Consider the following 23607-nt stretch of genomic DNA (forward strand, 5'->3'; position numbering starts at 1 on the left):
GCTCACAGGCCCAGCTCATAGGGGCAGGCGTCAGCAGCGGCAGGGTGAGTGCCCATGGGGCAAGTGCTCACAAATTTCACCCATCCCTAGTTCTACCTCAAGCTCTCCAGCTCCAGCAGCTGGAGGTGGAGAGCTTGGGAGAACACAACCTCCTGTTCTCAGTTTAAGTAGGGTGACCATATGAAAAGGAGGACAGGGCTCCTGTATCTTTAACAGCTGCATAGAAAAGGGAATTTCAGCAGGTGTCATTTGTATATATGGAGAACCTGGTGAAATTCCCTCTTCAGCACAATGGTTAAAGCTGGAGGTGCCCTGCCCCCTTTTAAAATGGTCACTCTAGTATAGCTCCTGCAGCTTTAACTGTTGTGACGAAGAGGGAATTTCACCAGGTTCTCCATATATACAAAGGACACCTGCTGAAATTCCCTTTTCTATGCAACTGTTAAAGATACAGGAGCCCTGTCCTCCTTTTCATAGGATGTTTTTAGGATGTTTTAATAATGTATACTATGTTTTTAATTCAGTTTTATGTATTTTAAACTTATTGCTGTTCTCCGCTTTGATCCAAATGGAGAGGAGGGTAAGAAATATAATAATAATAATAATAATAATAATAATAATAATAATAATAATAATAATAGACCAGGTGTGGCATTGACATGTCTTAAGATAACAACTGTTCTTGGATATTCTCTGAGACTCTGCAAAATTACAGTGTGTGTGCACTTGAGAAGAGTTTTAATTAAATTGTAGGTATGAATAATAATCTATCCTACTTATTGCACATAACGGATTTGACAGACCTCATAGTGATGCTTATAACTTAGAGGCCTTGGGATTCATTAATTAAACCACAGAGGTGAGGAAGAGATAGATGGATCACAGCCCTTATGACTTTCCAGTGCCTGTTCAATTGTTCAAGATCTCTGTGTGAGTTTCACTTTTCATTCTGTACACTGGGTGGCACTGCATTCATTGGACACTGGCGGAGAAAACATAACTGGCATTTAAGAACAGATGGTACAGTGGTGCAGAATTCTTTTCTCTTTCCCCCCCAGGTTTCAATGCTTTATTTATTTCAACAAAAAATATACAACATACTGCCATACAACATATTCTTTACACACTGTCAATTATTTCAGCTATTGAACCAAGCCTATGCGGCAGAGTCTTGCTATTTACTGTTTTACTCTGTACAGCACCATGTACATTGATGGTGCTATATAAATAAATAATAATAATAATAATAATAATAATAATAATAATAATAACAAAAAAAACCACTCAGCATAACACACCTATTAATATCTAAGAATAAATTAAGTAAATTTTGTATCAAATAAGTAAAATTTTCATAACACTACATAAAACATCCCAAAATAAATTAAATGTAACCTGAACTAAATACATTAGAGAGTACATAAGATCAGAATATCACAAATCTCCCAAGCAATGTTTTATTATATAGTAAAACAAGAATATATATATTAATTTCTCTATCATAATTATTTTTCCAATAATCAATAAAAGGTTTCCATTCCTCTATAAATCTGCTGTCTGCCATCTCTTAATCTCACTACTTCACTAATTTTCAATAATTGTGCAATTTGCCACACTTTAGTAAACCATTCTTAAATAACAATTTGTTTTCTATTTTTCCAGTTCTTGGCTATTATCATCTTTGCTGCTGTTAAAAAAATTGATAACATTGGCTGATGAATTTTTAAGATTTCAGATTGCAGTGGTGCAGAATTCTGATGATTTTACCTGGAAGGGTTCTTCTGGCATGCTCATGCAATAATAATAATAATAATAATAATAATAATAATAATAATAATAATGAACCACCCAGAGAGCTTCGGCTATTGGGCGGTATAAAAATGTAATAAATAAAATAAATAAGTAAATAAATAATAATAACATATTCTGTTAGTCACTTCAGTCAGCAGCATCACATCATATATTTTTTTACAGAAAATCTTCAGAAAGTGGGCCTACCAAAATACATCTATGCCAACATCCAGAAAGCATTCATACTTAAAACACGTTCAATAGTCAGAAAATTTCCAAATCAGTAAAAGACTACATGACTTCACAAAGACCATCATGTTCATCTAGAACATGAAAAGACAGATGATGATGATGATGATGATGATGATAATGATAATAATGGTCTGAGCACATTGGCTTGGATCTGGAGTACACCCATTGAAATCATTGGGACTTAAGTTAGCCATTTCTACTTCTACTCATGTCTTCTCTATGTATGACTAAGTCTGGATCTAACTCATTCAATTTAGTGGAATTATTATTACTACTGGTGATGATGGTGATGATGATTAACGATGATGATTATACACTTTTATTTTAGTATAGTTTGAAACAAATTACAATTTTCTCTTTTACCCACAGCCGCTATCACCCTAGTTGCCCCTTCCCTCCCCATAAGTCCACCTATCCTGGCCTCCACCAAGGAGAACACCTAAGTTAGGAACATTTTGAATGACAATAATCAGTTAAGCAATAGAAATGCACATATTGAAATAAACAAAAAGAATGAAGAGAGAACCCATAATCATGCAGATACAAAAGCAGTTGGTGGATATTTTCAGCAGCGCAATCCTATACATGTCTACTCAGACGTAACTCCCATTGACTTCAATGTCAGTCAGTGTGAATAGGATCACAGCCTAAAAGTAACATTATTAATCTTGAAATAGTTGGAGAAAGTCCCTGCCAAATATTCTGAAATATTTCTAAATTGTCATCCTTAAAAAAAGGGGGGGGGTACTTCTCCTCAGTATATAGGAATTTTTGGGGAGGCATTTGGGTCTAGGATCAAATGCAGCCCACTGTGGAGATCTTCCTGCACCACCATTCATGGATTTACTCCTGAGAAACTGTGGCATTGGGACTTGCTTGCAGGTCAATTTTGAGAGCTGGATCTTGTACTGACATTTGGGTCATAGCTAGACCTAAGGTTTATCCCTGGATCATCCAGGGGTCAAATCTGTTCATCTAGGTGACACACAGGGGATCCAGTGCTCAGGCAGGGGCGAACCCTGGATGATCCCAGGATAAACCTTAGGTCTAGCTGTGGCCTTGGGGTGTGTGTGTGAGTGTTATACTTTAAGTTACATAGATTTCATAAAGGGATCTTTTTTGTTCTCACTCGGGCCTCTCAAATTTCTCTGCCCAATTAGGTGCCTCCCCAGTGATGAGCTTTCTGATGAATTAATACTTTGGGTTTCCAGGCATAGCTACAGATCCTGGAACAAGACAGATGTTCTCAAACATTTCTAGGACCTATATTAATCTTTGTGAACCACACAGATAGCTTCAGCCATGGAGTGGTATAGAAATATAATAAATAAATAAATAAATAAATAAATAAACAAACAAACAAACAAACAAACATTAAAAAAAATAAAATTACATCATCCTTCTCCACCTTCTCTAGTATGGGATAGAAATATATATATATATATATATATATATATATATATATAATGACAGTCAGAGACAAAACAAGCATTACTTTTAATCTATAATTAATAGGTACTGTATGTGATTTTTGTTTTCATATTTACTTTAGAGTAGGCGCATGGGGGCTGATTCAGATAGGGACCCTGACGTGGGGGACTATGAAGGGATTTAAAAATCTGTGCCAGCCCACTGTGACTACTCTAGAATAAAAATGAACAAAATATACATATGCTAGACACTGATGTAAAGAATCGCCTGGAATTTGCCACCAGGTTGATTGTTTTAGGGTAAGGTTGAGCCCTGGCTTAAGGATGCTGGATGTCATAGCTCAGAGGAAGAAAAGAGAGGAGACCTCAGTGGTGCATTGCCAATGTTTTATCTGGCCTAGAACTTTTCACGTCTTCCAGCTCTTCTCCAATGGCAACTACGAGAATAACAGCATGCAAGCTGATCCATGCTAAGACAATTGTGAAAGTTCACATTGACTGATTTGATTTGCTACATGGTTTATGCACGACTTTACTTATGGTCTGCCCCTGAAGAAGAGTCACAGGACTTGAAATGTAGTGGACCACGTAAACAAATTCTTAGTAGTCCATTTAGGAGTCCCCACTCTCCCTTCTTGAGTCAGTACTCTCCTTTCTGTTGTTCCCATAAGGTCCTCTCCTTCCCCCCCAAGTGAAAGGCCCCATGATCTGCCTGCAGAAGATCCCTGAGGAACCCACAGCTGCATTTCTGTTTCGCGAGACAACTTGATCCAATAAGTAATGTCCCTTTGCCTATTTTAGTAACAGCCTCTCTCACACGTTCACGTTATTTTTCAATATGCGCTCCAGGTACGTTGCCAAGAAAATGCAAGAAAGAGTTGCTGGCAGTGAAATTGCGGAACAGGCCAAGCAAACAGGAGCTGGAAGATAGGAACATCTTCCCAAGGAGGACCGATGAAGAGAGACAGGAGATCCGGCAGCAAATTGAAATGAAACTATCCAAGTAAGTCACGTTTAGAGCAAGGCTGGGGAGGTAGAACGGCCAGCTCTGACCGTTGCCTTGAAGTGCACGTGCATTTTGTCCAGTTCCTGTTGTACATCAAAAATTCTCAGCAGTCCTGAGCCTGGTCTCATTGTTCTTAAGTTCAACTGTTGGGACTTTGGAAGTAAAACCCTTGTCAATCATTTTACAATGAAGAGTTTCCAGACTCCTAAAACTGATAGCTTTGGAAATGGAAGGCTCTCTTAACTTCTCTCTCCCACATTTCCCTGTTCTAGAGTTGAATCAGAAGGCAGGCAGTGTTTATTGGTGAGGTGAAGGGATTGAACTGTGGCAAAATCTAACATTTCAGACTTTGGATTCGAAATTTGAGTGCCAAATTTGAAATACATGTGAATAACTCAGAATCTGAACATTTCTGTTGATCCAATGTGGTAGGGTTGGCATGGCCTTTGGGCAAGTTGAAGAGAAACTCAGAGGTGTGGCAGTTCAGGAACAGGGCCTTTTCTGTGACAGCCCCGTGTTTATGCAATGGTCTCCCCAAGGAAGCTTGCCCGGTGCCAAGACTGTCATTTTTTATTTTTTATTTTTTTTTGGCACTAGGCAAAATCATACTTATTTCCCCAACTATGTGGACATTAGTTATGACCCAATTGTTGTGGTCTGTTTTGCGATGTTCCTTCTAGGCTCTCTGTGGGTGGGAAGAATGTATGTATTGTTAATGAACACTTCATATTGGATTTTTTTTTTGTATGTATTTTTTTTGTATGTATTTTGTATGTATTATTGGGCTGATTATGGTTTATATTGATTTGGGAGAGGGATCTTATTATATTAATTATGGATTTTGCATTTGTGTGGGTAAATCATTTCAAGACTGCTTTTTGCAGTGAGAAGCAACCCATACCTCCTCCTCCTCTCTTGTTCTCATAGTTGGGATACTTTAAGTGTCCTTGGTTGGATCCAATGGGCGCCTTGTGTTGGCAGCCTAGGCCTGGTGGTGGTGGTGCATGCTCAACTTGTAACACTGGTGGCCACAATGTAGCACTTCCAGGGGCAAGCACCGAAATGCACAGAAATGCTTGTTTCTGGAAGGGTTGTGACCTGCACAAGGCCCCTGTTTGATCCATCTAATCCGAAGTCCTGCACTGGCTGAGAGTACTGCGAGTGGAGGATCCTGCACAGACTTTATTATCTGACTGTGTACACTGCAGGTATCAAATGTGCTCATCTGATCTCCTAAACTGGGGGTTGTTCACACATACTGTACATATCCTTCAACTGGTATCATCTCACTCAATGATAAGCAGTTGAATATTTGAACCTGTCTCCACTGAAAACATTTTGTTTGAGATAATGCCAGGTGTCATAAAACTCCATCTGTTCTGCGTGTGACTTCACACACATGCAAGGCATTACTGGAGTTGCAAGCCTGTATGTTTGGTGTCACCCTAACAACTGTGTGGGTGTTTCCAAGACATGCCTGTTCCAAGAAACCCATCCCACACGAAAAGTGCTTGAAAGCTGATGATGTGTGAACTTCTTCTCCACCTGTTCTAAGTAGATTCTGAAGACAGGGAGAGTTGGTTGCTCTTTGTAAAATTGGGCAAAGTTACTACCACCATAACATGTCAGTCAGAAGCTGTGATAGAGATAGCCAAAGACAAACATAGAAGAGCAATGAGGAAGCAAACTCTCCCCCACAAAGGATGTGGGCTCCTGGCCCAAATGCTGCAGATCCATGCTCACATGGTTGAGGAACTGTTCAATATATGGACTCAAAACCATGATTGGTTCCCCTCCATTTGGCACTGATTGGGCCTCATCTTGAGTATTGCATCCAGTTCTGGGTACCACACTTCAAGAAGGACACAGACAAGCTGGGGGGGGGGGGCTTGTGGGGGCAACAAGCATGATCAGGGGTCTGGAAACAAAGCCCTATGAAGTCAGGCTGAAAGAACTGGGCATGTTTAGCCTTGCGAAGAGAAAACTGAGGGGAGACATGATAGCACTCTTGAACTACTTGAAAGGTTGTCACATGGAGGAGGGCCAGGATCTCTTCTCGATCAATCAGTGTGCAGGACATGGATTAATGGGCTCAAGTCACAGGAAGCCAGATTCCGTCTGGACATCAGGAAAAACTTTCCGATTGTTAGAGCGGTATGACAATGGAATCAATTCCCTAGGGAGGCTGTGCGCTCTCCCGCACTACCGGCCTTCAAGAGAAAGCTGGACAGACATTCTGTCAGTCAGGGATGCTTTAAGGTAGGGTGACCATATGAAAAGGAGCACAGGGCTCCTGTATCTTTAACAGTAATATAGAAAAGGGAATTTCAGCAGGTGTCAATTGAAGAAGGTGAAATTCTCTCTTCATCACAACAGTTAAAGTTGCAGAAGCCCTGCCCTCTTTTGTATCTGGCCACTCTTCTATAGCTAGTGTAGCTTTAACTGTTGTGATGAAGAGGGAAGTTCACCCACTTCAATTGACACCTGCTGTAATTCCCTTTTCTACATTACTATTAAAGATACAGGAGCCCTGTCCTCCTTTTCATATGGTCACCCTATTTAAGGTGGATTCCTGTATTGAGCAGGGGGTTGGATTCGATGGCCTTATAGGTCCCTTCCAACTCTACTATTCTATGATTTCCTCTCAATGGCCAGTGACTTGGATTTCAGTCATTCTGCTGTTCAGCAGTTTATACGAAATTATGAATAGATTACACAGCGTGAATCAACTGTATGTTCCCATTAAATAGTTGGTAACCTGGTCCCAACAAACCAAAGTGTTGCTTCTAAACTTGTCTTCTAACCATCTGCAATGCCTTCTGTTTGTGCTGATCTAATTTTAACGCAATTCTCATTTCTTCGACGTGCTCATTTTCATTTAAAAATAAATAAACAGAAGCTTTGTCTAACATGGACTAATATGGAGTTAGTGTTGGCTGAGCCTTCCCCCAGCTCAGTTTGGAATGGGCCTATTTTATGTCAGTTAATTTGGACTTGGTTTGGAACTGACCCAAATAAGCTTATTTAAACTCCATTTTGGGTTTGGAACATAGGAAGCTGTCTTATTTTGAGTCAGACTAACCACTGCTAAATTGTAGCCCGGTACTATTGGCAGTGACTTTCCAGGATTTCAGATAGGGTTCTTTTATAGCCCTACCTAGAGCCACCGGGAATTACACCTGGAGCCTTCTGCATGGAAAGCAGGTGCTTTACCATGGAGCGATGGCTATAAGGTAATGCCCCAATGCATTCTGATGGTGTCATTGGGAATGAAATGCAGCCTGGAACTCTTCCTGTTCCCTCCTGCTTTTCACATACTTACATACTCTGTTAAGTAACATCCATAGAATGACCTCTCGGTAGCATTGGCCTCAAGCTTAAGGCCTGGACGCTCCTCCATTACATCTAGAAAAGCTTGGGAAATATAGGCCGTAGCTAGACCTAAGGTTTATCCCAGGATCATCACGGGTTCATCCCTGCCTGAGCGCTGGATGCCCTGTGTGGCACTTAGATGAACAGGTTTGACCCCAGGACAATCCTAGAATAAACCTTAGGCCATAGTTTCTAGTGCTTCCCAGCTCGGTCCATTGAGCTGGGAAGCATGGGAAACTTCATTTCCTATGCCTTACCCATAGCAACAGGGGAGCATCCAGACTTTAAAGCCAAGCCCTGTGTTACTGGGAGCCATTCCCACTAGGGCTGTGCATGGACTCCTGAACCTGCTTTGGAGGCCGATTCAGAGTTTCTGAATTGGCCCCAACCCACCTCGGCCTGATTTGGACCCAGTCTGACCCACTTTGGACTCTGAAGTGGGATTTGGACATTTGAATCACCTCCTCGCTGAGCCACCCCACCCACCCAGCCACGTACCCTCACCACCCACCCACGCAAGCCACCTGTTCCTTCCTGGAGTCCTGGACCCATCAAAGAAACACCCACAGCTACCAGCATCTTTAAGGGAGTTGCTGTTTTCAACTCCTATTCTTCTGGAAATTAAAAGTTGTGTATATGCATACATGGCGGACCTAAGGCCATCATGTATCCAACTTTATAGGCATAAATTGGGAAATACGTGCTCCCAGACTGTGGAATGGCCTGCCAGAGGAGATTCGTCAACTTGTCTTTTAGCATTTAAAAAAGCAATAAAGACTGATCTATTCTGGCAGGCCTATCCAGTGAAGTTTTAGAATGTTCTTAGGATGTTTTAAGGATGTTTTAATCATGTATACTATGTTTTTAATCAGTTTTTATGTGTTTCATATTCACTGTTGTTCCCCGCCTTGATCCAAGTGGAGAGGCGGGTAAGAAATAAATTATTATTATTATTATTATTATTATTATTATTAATTACCCTTATAGTCACTATTTACATAATGTTGAATTTCTGTAAGAAGAGGAGTCACTGTTTTAAAAGAAAATTGCAACTTCCTCTAAGGCCATAGCTAGACTTCGTCCCTGCCTGAGCACTGGATGCCCTGTGTGGCACTTAGATGAACAGGTTTGACCCCAGGACAATCCTGGGATAAACCTTAGGTCTAGCTACGACCAAAGATAGCAATGGCTGCAGGCACTCCTCCAACGGGACCAGGGCGGACAGCTGTCCTGATTGGTCCAAAGCACTTCAGACCAAGCAAACCCACTTTGGTTAGAATTGGGCTGTTCCTGACCTGCTCTGGATCTGGTCTGAATCGGCCTGCTTCGGTTCGGAATTCGGAGCCGAAGCAGAGCACAACCCTAATCTTCACCACCAACCTATCCTCCACCACCCCATGACAGGGTAAATCTGGGAAAGGGGCAGCAGGGAGGCCTGGTGGGGAAGGAGATAGAAGGGAATTTTTCAGAAGCCAGTGTAAGTTAGCCTACTCTTCATGAGATCTAGAGTTTGCACTGATACACCTGCGTACATAGATAGACACAATCATGTGTCTTTTTTTTCTATTTCGTTGTCTTTTTATATTCCTGTCATTTTTAGTTCTCACTTTATTTACCTAGCTTTAAGTTATTCTACCTCATTTCTCAGCTCTTGTGTGCATATACACCCTCTACTTCCCTTTCCAACGAACATAATTCATCTATTGACATAGGGCTATTGTCATGAATGCTCATGCCAAAACTCAGCAAAATCGTGAATTCCTATGGAATTCCCTGCCTCTGGAAGTCAGGCAGGTGCCAACTTTGTATTCCTTTTGGCACCTCCTGAAAACGTCATTATTCTAGGAAGCCTTTCCTTAATGACCCGCCATGGTTCACTGTACATTTTGCTTCTTTTAAAATCTATTTTAAAGTGTTTTATGCTGTTTTTATTTTATTTTATCTTGTACACTGCTCCAAAATTTTAAATGGGGAGTGGTATATAAATATTATAAATAAATAATAAATAAATATTTTACATACTCAGCAAAATCGCAAAGGAAATGTCCTTCATGGACTGTATCACTTCAGATTTCACGGAGGAGTTTGAGAGGGTTTTGCCCTTAAAGATGGCCTAGAAATCATTTTAGATAGAGTTTAGTGAGATAGGAGGGCAGAAGGACAGTTTTTGTTTGTTTGTTTGCTGTTCTGATTTGAACATTTCCCTGTGCATAGAATAACTAGCACATCCTCCCGACATGAATATACCCGGTCACTACGTTCAACATCTAAGGTCCTCCTCCGAGTGCCTACTCCGAGAGAGGCTCGGAGTGTGGCAACGAGGGACAGGGCCTTTTCGGTGGTGGCCCCCAGACTGTGGAATGATCTCCCTGATGAGGCTCGCCTGGCACCAACGCTGCTGTCTTTCCGGCGCCACGTTAAGACTTTCCTCTTTGCCCAGGCGTATGGCGGCACATCTTAATCACCCACATGTTTAGGTTTTTTTAACGGTTTTTAATGCTTTATGTGCGTATGTTCTGTGTTTTAGAATTTTAAATTTTGTATACTCGTTTTTATCTTAATTTTAGAATGTCTGTAAACCGCCCAGAGAGCCCTGGCTATGGGAGCGGTATATAAGTGCAATAAATAAATAAATAAATAAATAAATAAATAAATAAATAAATAAATAAAAATCCTGGGTAGTTCCACCATAACATACCTGGACAGGATCTACACTCCTGCTTTATAACAGTAGTGACAACTGTTGGGGCCCATGACGCTTTCCATTTACCATTTTCAAACCGCTTTCAAAGTGTTATATCCTGCTTGGTGTAGATCTGGCCCTGCTCTTCTGGTTTTCATTTCCCAGTGCTAGAACGGTCTGTCATCTCTGGGACTGTGCTTTGCATTTAGAGAAATCCTGTAAATTGGTAAATGAGTGTGAGCCAAGTGTAAGAGACTCAGGCCTTTTCTACACCTGCCTTTCCCCCCAGGATTGTCCCGGGATCATCCCTGTGCATCCAAATGACACCCAGGGGATCCCGGGAGCAGGCAGGGACGATCCCTCCATTTTCCTGGGATAATCCTTAGGTGTAGAAAGAGCCTCAGCTGTGTAGCTCTCTCTATATTGGGCAAACAAAGAATTCATTACAGGGAAATCATAAGTCAAATGGCTCATTAAAATGCAAATCTAAATTTGGATAAATTTGCAAGCATGAATATTTTAGCTGTGGCTTGTCGGGGTGGGTGGGGAATCTCTGTTGAGGCCTCCCACGCACTGCTCGGCTGCTGGAACTGCGGGAGACTAATTGAGGAAGGCTTGCGGAGAATCAACCCCCTCTTCTTCCAGTTGATTAAATATTAAATATGTGAATAAGTCTCTCAAAGAAATATTTGCTTGATTTCAGGGCCCTACCAATCCTCAGGTGTTGGGCCTTTTTTGAGGAATGCTAATGAGCAAGGAAAGGCTGAGGATTCTGGAGCCAAGCGTTCTAAATCCCAAAGACCTTCCCTGCCTCTAGCTGTGTTGGTGTGGAAGCTTCTTGTGTTGCTGGCAAAGCGTTAAGGCAGAAGGGAAGAAAGATTACAAAAAGTTGGGGGCATCCAGTGAATCTGTTCAGTGGAAGATTCAGAACAAACAAAAGGCACCGCTTCACATGCTACCTAACTAAACAGGGCTGGCATTAAGAGTAGGTGTGCTTGGGCCCCCGCCAAGGGCCCGTACCTCCGTAGGAGACCTACTGACAAGAACCCCCTGGAGCTGCTGCTCCTGTTCACCATTTCAACCTGCTTGTTCATCCGCCTCTCGCTCTGTCCCACACAACGGTGGTGGTGAAGGAGCAGGAAGTGATGCCATTGCCTACCTGCTCGCTGGTTCTCTGCCTGACAAGAAAACAAGTGGTAGAAATAATGTGAAAGAGGAGGAGGAGGAGGAGGAGAAATAGCACCTGCTGACAATGGTGGTGAGAAGATAAACTCACTGAGGGAGGGGGGACCCCCTTGTTCAAGGATCCTCCAAAACCTGGAGCCAGTACTGTACTTTAAATGGAATTTTCTGCCACAAGATGTGGCGATGGTCACCAGCTAAGAGGCTATGAAAGGGAGCTAGACAAATTCATGGGGGATACAGTGACTACTAGTTCTGATGGCTTTACGCTACCTCCAGGATTAGAGGCTCAAGACCTCTGGATACCAGTTGATGGGGAATAGCAATGGGAGAGGGGGATATTGCTTTCCTGTCATGCTTGTGGGTTTCCCAGAGACATCTGGCTGCCTTCAGCGAAACAGGATGCTGGACTAGAAGATAGGCCTTTGGCTTTACTCATCCATCAGTGACATAGACAGTTGGGCAATCATACCATTGCAGTATATGTATGTCGTTAGTAGAGATGCCAACAAAATTCTCTGATTCATATATGAATTTGGGGAGCTTGTAAAAGCCTGACTCAAACAAGAAGTGGGTTTTTAAGCCCTCCAATACTTTCCTAGTTCAGAACCTGTTCCTGAGAAGGTGTATTACCTCCCCCACTCCTCTCCCTACCAACACTCCTCATCATTCCCCAAAGACCACCCCACAACACATTAAGAACATAAGAAGAGCCTTGCTGAATCAGACCAAGGGTCCATCTAGCCCATCATTCTGCTCACACAGTGACCAACCAGCTGTTGACCATGACCCCACATCACCCTCCCATCCATGTTCCCCGGAAATTGTTATATATATATGCTTACTGCCTCTTGCTACTGGAAGTAGCACATAGCTATCAGGGCCAGTAGCCATTGATAGCCTTCTTTTTCAGGAATTTATCAACCCCCCTTTTAAAGCCATCCAAAGTGGAGACCATCACTACACCTTGTGGTAGCAAATTCCATAGTTTGACTATGTGATGTGTGAAGAACTTTGTCTTGAATCTCCCACCAATCAGCTTCAAGAAAGACACTGGGTTCTAGTATTATGGGAGAGGAAGAAAAATGTCTCCCCATCCACATTCTGCACACCATGTATAATTTTGTACCCCTCTATCATGTTTCCCTCTATGTGCTTTCTTGCCAAGTGCTTGTGGTAGGAAGAACCGATGGCCATATGTGGGGAGAGGATGGCAGGTGTCCCTCTCCTTCTCTATTGTCCTGTCATCCCAGGTAGCACTGCACTAGGATACAAAGCCAGAAGAACATGGCATAGTTCTTATGCAGGTTCAGCAGTCCCATGAGTTCACACTTGGGTGTGCTGCTACTCAGCATGGCAGGGCAATGGCCAGGAAAGAAGGTAAGGAAAGGAATGCCCCACCTCCCCAGACACATACACACTCAACCACACTCCAGTGCTGTTCCTGCTGCCACCGCTGCTCGACAGAAGGGGCAACTGAAGACAGGTTGTTCTCCCAATCCCCCTCATCACAAGCTTTGGAGAACTCACTCATGTCTAACTGTTGTCCAGCCAACTGTTGAGAACTTACTTTACTACAACTCCACATCAAATTACAAGCAAATTATTGTCTCTAATAAACTTGGTGTTTCTTGGAATGTGACCATATTGCAGAGGGAGCCCCATGCCTCATATTTCTTGTCCCTCCAACTCATCTGAAATAGACACCTGAGTCTCTCCTATGTGGAAGATGTCAAGCTACCCCCCACAGTTGGGTTTTTCAAGACCTCCCATCTTCTTCGGAGACAATAACGAGGGCTGCCAAGTAATCCACAAAGCTTTATTCAAGCAATAAACATCTCTTCCCACCTGAAGGGAGTCTAATCTCTAGGAACTCTCCTCTAGGCAAAACTATGTGAACTAAGTGAGACAATTGTCCTTTGATAAAGAATGGAAAGCCCTTTCCCAAAATGCGTTAACTTCAGAGAGACTGGTTGTGTTGCAGCTTCTGACGAGATGCCAGCCAGGCCAACTTTCTCTCACCTTCCTTAAGCTCCGCCCATTTTAGTCTGCAGTGTACTCTAGGATCGACTAACCTCTCCGTGCCCTCCCCACGGAAGAATACTGGCTTCTCACTGACTGTGTGTTGTTTACCTTTGAGGAGATAAGCTCTGGAGGAGATTTATTCCCAGCTGATGAAGAGCTCGTGAGAGCTACCTCCTCCACTGGTATAATCTGGCATGTTTCTGGTGCCGTCTTCTCTACTTCAGAGTCTGATTCTGATTGATCACTTGAAACACCTTCCCCCAACCCAAAGAGAGCAGAGCTAGACATGACACCGACCATACTGAGAGCTTGTGCAAATCCCCATCAAGTAAGAAACAAACATTGTATATCAGATAAGATGGAGATGAAGAAGAATAGGGACCCCAACGCTCTTCTTGCCCTTTTTGCGACATCACCACATGTGAGCCACCCCTAGTCCTGAGATTACAGGGGCACATTTGTTTCCAAAGTGCTGCTTGTTTGACTCATGTTTTTTGGTATAATCGTAGGATGATGCTCTGTTCTTTTACAATGAAAGAAGATAAGCTTGCACATGTTGGAACAGTGCAGTGTAACCCAGGGGTATGTTTGATAATCAATAGCTCAACCATCTGGTGCTTATTTGTTCCTATTGATTCTTCCTTGCCTTTTAGATGGAATTTACATACTATTTTGCAGTTAGTCTTTAGTCTGAATTTTTGAGAACATAAGAAGAGCCCTGCTGGATCAGACCATGGGTCCATCTAGTCCAGCCCTCTGTTCACACAGTGGACAACCAGTGTAGGCGGTTGTGGGTGAATGGAAAGTTGCCATTTTGCAGGCGGCGGCGGATGAGGCAGAGCTGCCCGTGAGGCAGGTTGTAAAGCTGGTCAGGAATTTCTACAGATGGCTGGTAAGACATTCTACTCTACAGGCTGTTCAGGACCCATGCTGCTTTTATTAACATCTTGTATGGGAATAAATGAGCGCTGAGATGGCAGTCATGGTGTGAGATTATTGGAATGGTGTGGGTTTGGGAAGGAAATTAGCTGTCTTTCAGAACTCACATTGGCTTTCTGGCTTTAGGACTTCCTCAGCTATTGGAAGATGGAGAAAGAATCCTTCATTGGACAACTTAATTTGATAAGGAAATAGCAAGTTCCAAGCCTGCACAGAAGGGAAGGGAAGGCTGCATCACTGACTAGGTGACCTGCCAACTGGTTGACAAGTATAACATGAACATGGGGAGAGGCTTAAGAAAGCACCATTAGATTGCATTTAGTAGCTGATGAAAAGCTAAGGCGCGCAGTTTCAGTTCCATAGGAAGACATGAAAGCTTATCCTACATTCCAGCTTCAGCTTTACAAATAATGGGACAGTAGGCGTTGATGGCAAACTCCAGGTATGCCCGATGGGTTACCATCAGCTGATCATTCGCACTTGGCCTTAATTCCCTCACAGGGTTGTTATGATCATAAAATGAGGGAGGGGAGAATCATGTATACTGCCCAAAGTTCCTTGATGAACGGACGGGGTAAAAGTGCAATGAAGGCATAAAAGATTGTAAAGAAGGTGCCATCTATTAGGCTGCACCGTTGGTTGCGATGTTAGATTTGTTGCAAGATCACTGTAGCCATCGAATTCCTGGTAGTAACACACCGAGTTTTTAAATATAGGACTCTGAGATCCGGCGTGTCTTTTCATCTTTTATTTCAAAATCTTAAGCAGTTCCTACATAATTCACATTTGATGTATGAGCACAGAACGTAGAAAAATACACAGTAGTTGTGAGCAAAACACATTTGGAAAAGCTTTTAAAGAATTGTTCAGGAACTTGCCTGTTTAAAGTTCTAGCTTGTAGCAGCAAAAAAGAGTGTAGAGAAGTCAGTGAGGACTAGTGCCATTGTCATCCCATGAGAACAGATGTTGTGTCCCAACAGGACATGTAGACAATACTTCATGTAAGCAAACATCCATTTCCCCCAACTTTCTCATCTGAAAGAGTTGCTGGCCTTTCCTGAGTTCAGATGGTAAAATTTTGTCTTTTCCATAGCAGGCTCAGAGGTCAGTGAAAAGTTACAGCATATCCACAGAAATGCTTCTGTTAGAATAAAACTGGCCATGCAAGGTCAACCAGTAATTAGAATAGATATTGTATGTAGAGTTTACAGATGAGAAGGGTATATTCTTCTAATATGGGTTTGCAGCCAGAGAAGGAGCCTTCTTTGGAGTGGCCCCCCATTTGTGGAATGCCCTTCCCATGGAGATCTGCCACGCATTTTCATTGTATACATGTAGATGTCAGGCTAAGGCCTTCCTCTTCTGGCAGCGTTTAATCTTTAATTTGCTGTCTTTATTGTCAGTTTTACTGCTGGTTTTTTTAATGTTTTTAATAGCTTGATTTTTTAAAAACAACAACACACCATTGGTTGCATTGTTGTGTTCATTGTTATTTTACCGTTATTTTGGGCATTTATGATTATAAACCACCCCAAGGACATTTATCAGTTGGGTGGTATGTAATCCAATTCATTCATTAATGCAGCATGCCCAGGACTTGGGCCGAGTTTCACTGACTTCCTCGTCCTGCACAGGATTCGATAGTTTATGTCCATTTTCTAAAGGAGGAGGAGGAGGAAGAGGAAGAGGAGAAGGAGAAGGGATTAGCCCAACTATCAAGCGGGTTGGGATTGGTGCCCCACACAATTGTAGAACTCGTGTCGGTGATGCAGAAAGAACTCTGCTCTCTAGTCATCCATTCAAAATAGAGTCAGGCTGTTTTAAAGCATCTTGATTAATATCTGCATCACAGGAGAGAGAAATATTTTCAGGAGGAGAGGCAGGCAGGCATGTGTTCTAGAGAAACCCATCTCTGCCATGCCTCTACCACCCTCAGATTTCTAAGTGTGGGCAGTGATCAGTGCATTGTATTAAAAGCATGGAGGCTTCTGCAAACAACTCGCAAATCCCACTTCCCCCCGGAACGGCGTGGCGGGTACCAGAACACAAACTGATCTCCCTACTGTGCACACCGAGATGGAAGGATATGTTCGTGTTTAGATGAAGTTGACGGCTTAGTCATAGGAAATGTTTTGGCATGCCTGTCTCGCTTGAGATGTCACATTATTTTTCCTGGGCAATTTGCAAGCCAAGATCTGGGTTCCAGATTTCATGACACATGGAGGGCCAAATGTGGGCCCTGCATCCAGGTCTCTGAATTGGGGGACTGGAAACACCACAGGCTGCATGGACTTAGATCAGCCTTGCCCAAGCTGAATGCCGTCCAGATGTGTTGGACTACAACTCCCATCATGCCCAGCCATTGGCCATGCTGGCTAGGGATGATGAGAGTTGTATTCCCAACATATCTAGAAGGCTTCCAGTAGGGGAAGGCTGACTTCAATAATCTCAGGATCTTTAGAGATGCCACTGAGTTCTGTGGTACACTGAACAGTTTACAATATGTTATTAGTCCAGTGAAGTTTGGATTGGCCAATTGTCTGGATCCTTCTGGATCTGATTTTATCCATCAAGTCATGGAAGGGGGATCCCAGTGGGTCAATGTCAATGGAAGCATGACTAGGGCTTCTTATTTCTTGGTGTCATCCCATTGTAGGATATGTGTTGTGTTTTCCATCTGGTACCTTCTCTGTTTTCTTGTAAAATAAACCAGGAAATGGTTGCTGTAGCAACAATGGCACCCTTTTCCCTCCCAGACATCCCTGGAATGGTTCTCTTCTTCACTCATCCTTTTTCTCTCTCTGTAGCCTTCCTCTCAAATTAAATCCTCAGTCCCTGATGCCTAAGGTCATCACACATTTTGGTAATGCTCCATTGTCTGCTAGACGCTACTTTAGTTCTACCACTAAAAGCTCATGGCCTTCTGTGTAAACCCTTCATTATGTGCCCCGAGTGGAGATAATGAACCCTCAATGGCATTAAATGGCACTAAACGAATTGAGCCTTTTGTGACAAGAGGTTAAAAAAAAAAGGAGAACATTAGTAACTACAATTATTTACCACGAGTGCGTTTTAGCATTCTGGGCTCACATTATTCTGCCACAACCCCCCCTTTATACAACTATGAACTAAACCCCTAGAGAAATGAAGTGGTGAGAGTGGAGGGGATGAGAGGAGGGAAAAAAACAAGACCATTTGATTAGATTTAGCTAACTGTAGAAGAACTAACAGGGCAAGTATTGCTTTTGCAGGACAATTTGTACAGCCACCGCCAGACATGTTCCATTATCACTTAGTTGAGATTCCCAGAAAAGGTTATACACCCGCATTTTACACTTCATGTTCTGTCGAGCTTGTTCAAGTATTTGCATAGGGAGATATGATGCATTAAGTAGTACTCAGCCATGGCGTCAAGACATTCAGGTATTAACTTACAGTAGATGTTCCCTTTCTTTCTCTTTCTCTCCCTCTTCCTACCTCCTATCTATCTTTTTACTCTACCTGTCTCTACTCTACCTTCTTAACTACCTACTTTTCTCAGAACATAAGAAGAGCCATGCTAGATCAGACCAAGGGTCCATCTAGTCTGGCATTCTGTGAGCACAGCGGCCAACCAGCTGCCCAGGGGAAACCCACAATCAGGGCATGAGTGCAACAGCAACCTCCCGCCCATGTTCCCCAGTAAATGGTGTTTATAGGCATGCTGTGTCTACTACCGGTGATAGCACATAGCCATCAGGACGAGGAGCCTTCTCCTCCAGCAATTTGTCTAACCCCCTTTTAAAGCCATCCAAATTGAGGGCCACATCTTAGTGAATTCCATAGTCTGAAAAAGTCCTTCCTTTTATCTTTCCTGAATCTCCCACTAATCAGCTTCATGGGGCAAACCCAAAACTGTTCCCACATGAATTTTTACCAATAACTGAGGTTGTCACCAAAGGCCCCTTTGTTTATTTGTTTGTTTGTTGCATATATCCCACCTTTTTTCCTCAAAGGAACCCAAGAGGGTGTACATAATCCTCCTCCTCTCCATTTTATCCTCAAAACAACAACCCTGTGAGGTAGGTTGGGCTGAGAGTCTGTGACTGGCCCAAAGTCACCCAGTGGGTTTCCATGGCTAAGTGGGGATGAGAACCCAGATCTCCTGACTCCCCATCCAACACTTTAACCACTACACCACACTGGCTCTCAGTGTACTCTAGGTACTCTTTCTGTGATCATCTTGCTATACTCCATATACTATACTCTAGCTATACAGAAGTGACCAGATACAAAAGAGGGCAGGACTCCTCCAGCTTCAACTGTTGTGATGAAGAGGGAATTTCACCAGGTGCTGCATGCATACAAATGACACCTGCTGAAATACCCTTTTCTATACAACTGTTAAAGGTACAGGAGCCCTGTCCTCCTTTCCATATGATTACCCTACTCCTCATTCCTCCCAAAAAAGAATTCCACACGTCCCATGAGTAAAACAAGGTATGTGTTTTCTTCCTCTCCTATAGATCAGATTGGAATGGGAGTGCGTGGAACCAGGAGGAAGTTTAATTCTTCCCTTTCAGCATGCACTGGTCCTGATCCAATCGGGACCACATGCAGTTACACAGGAATAAAGAAAACTATCAGGCTCAGTAGTCTGACCCTAAGCATGTGGCAAAGCCAGATAATATTTAACATATAAACATTCATCCCATTCCTGGATGTTCACCTGGAAGTAACACTTCCAATAAGGGTTGATAGGACTACAGCTGTGAAGCTCAGTCATAAGCATGTTTATTCGGAAGCCGGTCGCACTGAGTTCCACGGGAATTAGTCCCTAATCACTGTGCTGAAATCCAGGGCCGTCCTGTGTCAAATGTTCTGAATGGAGAAGGCAAAAGGATGCAACATCTGTTTGGAGTGGGGGGGGGGGAAGCGGAGTCAGCGTCTGCCAGGGAAAGATAAAGAGAGGGATTTGGCTGAGGATATATGTTGGCCAGCAGGAGTTGGAAGCACTGGGTTTGCAGATTAAAACGGAGGATGTGTCATGAAATATATGACCCCCAAAATAAAAACAAATAAAAAATGCTTTGGGAATCCCTTGTGTCAGTTGATGACCCAGATACAAGCTGGGTCTCTTTGGGAAATAAAGACTTCAAGATCTCTCTCTCTCTCTCTCTTTCTCTCTCTCTCTCTCGGCTGGCTGCTTTATATTTTTTGGCTAGAGGAGAGTCGTGAGGAGGTATTTCCCAGCAGTCAGAGCACTGAGCAGTGTGCAGTGATTCCTCGAAGATTTTGTTTGGCTTCAGGTAACATGTTGTTCTAGGACCATAATGTTGTTCCTGGAAGAACATAGTGTAGCCATCAAGTGTGATGGTAACCATTCTTGCACAGCGTGCAGTTCATAGAATATGAAAACCCCATGGCTGGGCTATAACGTTGCCTCTTTATTGCTTACATTGTAAAGACTGCTGCTTCTAGACCAGATGGTCCCCTGATGTAACAGTCCAGGAACCTTTAAAAAAATCACTCCGCATTGTAATCAACCCTCACGGCATATTGTGAAATATATCTGCAAACTTTCTAGGTCAAATGGACATAGGGTTCATTATTATTATTATAATAATAAAAAAATTCTGATATACAGAAAATAATACTGTTGGTTACAGCCCTCTGAAAAACATGTGCTACTTTGGCCTCATCTACACCAAGCAGGATATTGCACTATGAAAGCAGTATATAAGAGGCAGGAGCCACACTGCTGCTTTATAATGGTATTGAAGTGCACTGACAACTGTTGGGACCCATTGACACATACCACATACCGTTTTCATACCAAAGACCCATCTTTGTCACTGGAGACCCAGGTGGCCTCGGTGGCCCAGAACGCCCACTATCAATGCCCATTCCTGGACAGGGATAGCCTAGCCATAGTCATTCATGCACCTCATGATTAGACTACTGTAATGTGCTCTGTGTGGGGCTACCCATGTATGTAGTTCGGACGCTGCAGCTTGTGCAGAACGCAGCAGCTAGGCTGCTCACTGGGATGCCTAGCACTGTCCACATAAAACCAGTGTTAAAAGAACTGCACTGCCTGCCTGTTAGCTATTGAGTCATGCTATTATCTTACAAAGCCCTAAACAACTTGGGACCCGGATACCTAGCAGACCATCTTCTTTATATACAACCAAGCAACGTTTACGATCTGCAGAGGAGGCCCTGCTCATCATCCCAACATGAAAAGAACGTCACCATGAAGAACCTTGATGGTGGGCCTTCTCTGCAGGGGCGTCCACCCTCTGGAAAACCCTCCCTTGTGCAGTTCGGGAGGCAGAAAGTGTAATATATTTTAAACACCTCCTAAAAACATCTCTTTAAACAAGCCTTCCCTGGACTGTAACTTATTCTGGTTTTATGTGATTTTAAAGATTTAAATTGAATTTTATGGTTTTAGTTGTAAATTGCCCAGAGAGCCTAGGCTGTTGGACAGTATACATATTTAATAAATAAATAAATAAATAAATAAATAAATAAATAAATAAATAAATAATACATTGCCAAAAAAGAGGACACAGAAATGGATAAAAACTGCATGTGCTAATGTATAAGTATAAATGCTTACTCAATGATTTCTATAATTTAGTTAGATCTACTGTACATACCATAGGGGGGAACAGTGTGACCAGATTACTTGTGTGTGCTGTCCAGGGGCTATTAATTGGCAGTTTTGAGTTCCCTACTCTGCCCTCTTATGACTATCTATCTATCTATCTATCTATCTATCTGTCTATCATCTATCTATTTATTTATTACATTTATATACCACCCCATAGTCGAAGCTCTCTAGACTTAGACTGGGCAGCCCTTCAAACAGAGGACTATCCTTTATAAAGTAGGACACATGTTCACCCTGAGAGGAACAGGTTGGCTGTGTTCAGTTTGGAGAGTCACAGCCTGTCCAATAACTAGTAGACCAGAGCGACAGTGTTTGTGTTTTTCTCGCGTTTTTCATATGCGCTGTCTAGAGAGATAGGGGACTGTGCCCCTACTCATCTTAGAAAGACTAGCAAATGGAACTAGTTATTTTCCCCCACTCAAATTGGAAGTAACTCATTTCATTTTGTAAACTAATCAGAGTCTTCCAAAAGCAGTCCATTGCTCTGCTAGGGAGGTGATTTTTTAAAAAGCTGCCTCAAAGAAAAATTGGGAGTGGGGGACCTCCATGGAAATTAGGGAGTCCCATACCTCCACTTTTCTTTGGGGGTGGGGATTCAAAACAATCTCCTATCAAAGAAACAAAGAAGTGGCTGTGTTGAAGGGCTGTGTCACTCCTTTGAAGTGAGGACTCTAGAGCCCCCAAACCTCATTTCCACCCTGAGGTCAGGGAACTTTGCCAACATCTCTAGCTCTTGTGTCATGGAATGAGCCATGATATATGCACAGCTCAACCATATATGTGAGGAGTCATTCACTGGCTAGGAGAACAGTCACTTGACTATGCCCTGCATCTGGTATTCCAAAATAACAGTGTTGCTTGGCATATGCTTCATCCAATTCCCCCCAAGCATGCCATATCGTCTTGTTCTCGTCTGGAACTGAGGCTCTGTCCCCTTAGGAGGTGCAAAGCAGAAAAAAATCAGCAGGTGATGTTTTTCATGGCACAGTGATAAAGCATTATTATTATTATTATTATTATTATTATTATTATTATTATTATTTCCTCTTACATCCTTATTTTCATGAGCAGACATAGCAGTTCTGAATACACAGGTGGGATAAAGGAGGAGAAAGGAGAAACCCTCCAATAAAACAGATGGGAGAGCCCGGGTAGCTTTGAAAGCACATCGGCACCGCTGCGCCTGCAGCAAATCAGGGACTTCTCGCCAATCATAAGTAGCATCATCCTCTAATTAGTTTGTACAGCTCCAGTAAGTGGAAATGAATAAATAATGACCTGAGCTCAACAATGGTTCGAGAAAGTCTTTTCCAGTCTGGGAACTACAAAACTGCCGTTCCGAATGGGACCTCGTCACTGCCGTAAATTAATCCTGTCAAACTGATCAGATGGACATATGATTGATTTTTTTACATGACAATACTGTATATGCGACCGGTCTAATTTGACCAGAACAAGCTTCATCTAGCCTGGTGGTGTGTTGTCAAAAATGGCCAGCTGGATGTCTCTTGAGAAGATTGGCATGAAGGTGGTTGCCATCTCCTGTTGCCTGACCATAGCATCTGGCAATAAAAGGTCTGCTATCTTGGACACAAAAGGTCTGAGGTACAGCAGCTTTCTCCAGCCCGGTGTCCTCCAGAGGTTTGAACTACAACTTCCAGGAGCTATCCAGGGTGCTGGGTCAATTTCGGGGATGCTATGACCAGGCAACAGAAGATGACAACCACCTTCATGCCAGTTGTGATGCTTCTCAAGAGACATCTGGCTGGCCATTTTTTACAACACAACACCAGGCTAGATGAAGCTTCTTCTGGTCCAATAAGGCTGTCCGCATGTGCTATACTGTCATTTAAAGTAAATAAATCAGTATATCCTATCAGTTAGACCCAACAATAAAGAGATTGGTTTAGGGTAGTGACAAGGTCCCATTTGGAACCTCAGTTTTGTAGCTCCCAGACTGGAAAAGACTTTGGGGATAGGTGCTGAACCCTCTCCCCAAAATCAGTTCAGCACCTTGGATAGCCCCTTTAGAGTTCTAGCTGGTTCTGACTGAAACCCAGAATAGATTAAAAGCTCCACTGAAATTAAAGCCACTGGCCTGCACCTGGCCTGCTCCTTTTAACTGGAGACTGAAGCTGGAACATCCTGCATCCAAAACATGTGCTCTGTGACTGAGCGATGGTGCCTCATCCAAATCAGCAAAGCAGGTTCTTGAACCACCCATCGAAGGGCTTTGGCAACTGGGCGCTGTAGGAATGTATGAAATGAA

General features: G+C 42.8%; 1 protein-coding gene across 3 annotated transcripts in view; it reads left to right on the plus strand.

Moving 5' to 3' along the window:
- The window catches only part of PHACTR3 (phosphatase and actin regulator 3), a 267435-nt gene that overhangs the window by 173119 nt on the left and 70709 nt on the right, over window positions 1-23607 (plus strand). For all 3 annotated transcript variants that reach the window (XM_063146671.1, XM_063146652.1, XM_063146661.1), the window contains one exon: window positions 4323-4476. In XM_063146671.1, coding sequence (XP_063002741.1) covers window positions 4323-4476 — 154 coding nt within the window. The remainder of the gene's footprint in view (window positions 1-4322; window positions 4477-23607) is intronic.

Source organism: Elgaria multicarinata, chromosome 1 (assembly GCF_023053635.1).
Source record: "Elgaria multicarinata webbii isolate HBS135686 ecotype San Diego chromosome 1, rElgMul1.1.pri, whole genome shotgun sequence".
Classification (NCBI taxonomy): Eukaryota; Metazoa; Chordata; class Lepidosauria; order Squamata; family Anguidae; genus Elgaria; species Elgaria multicarinata.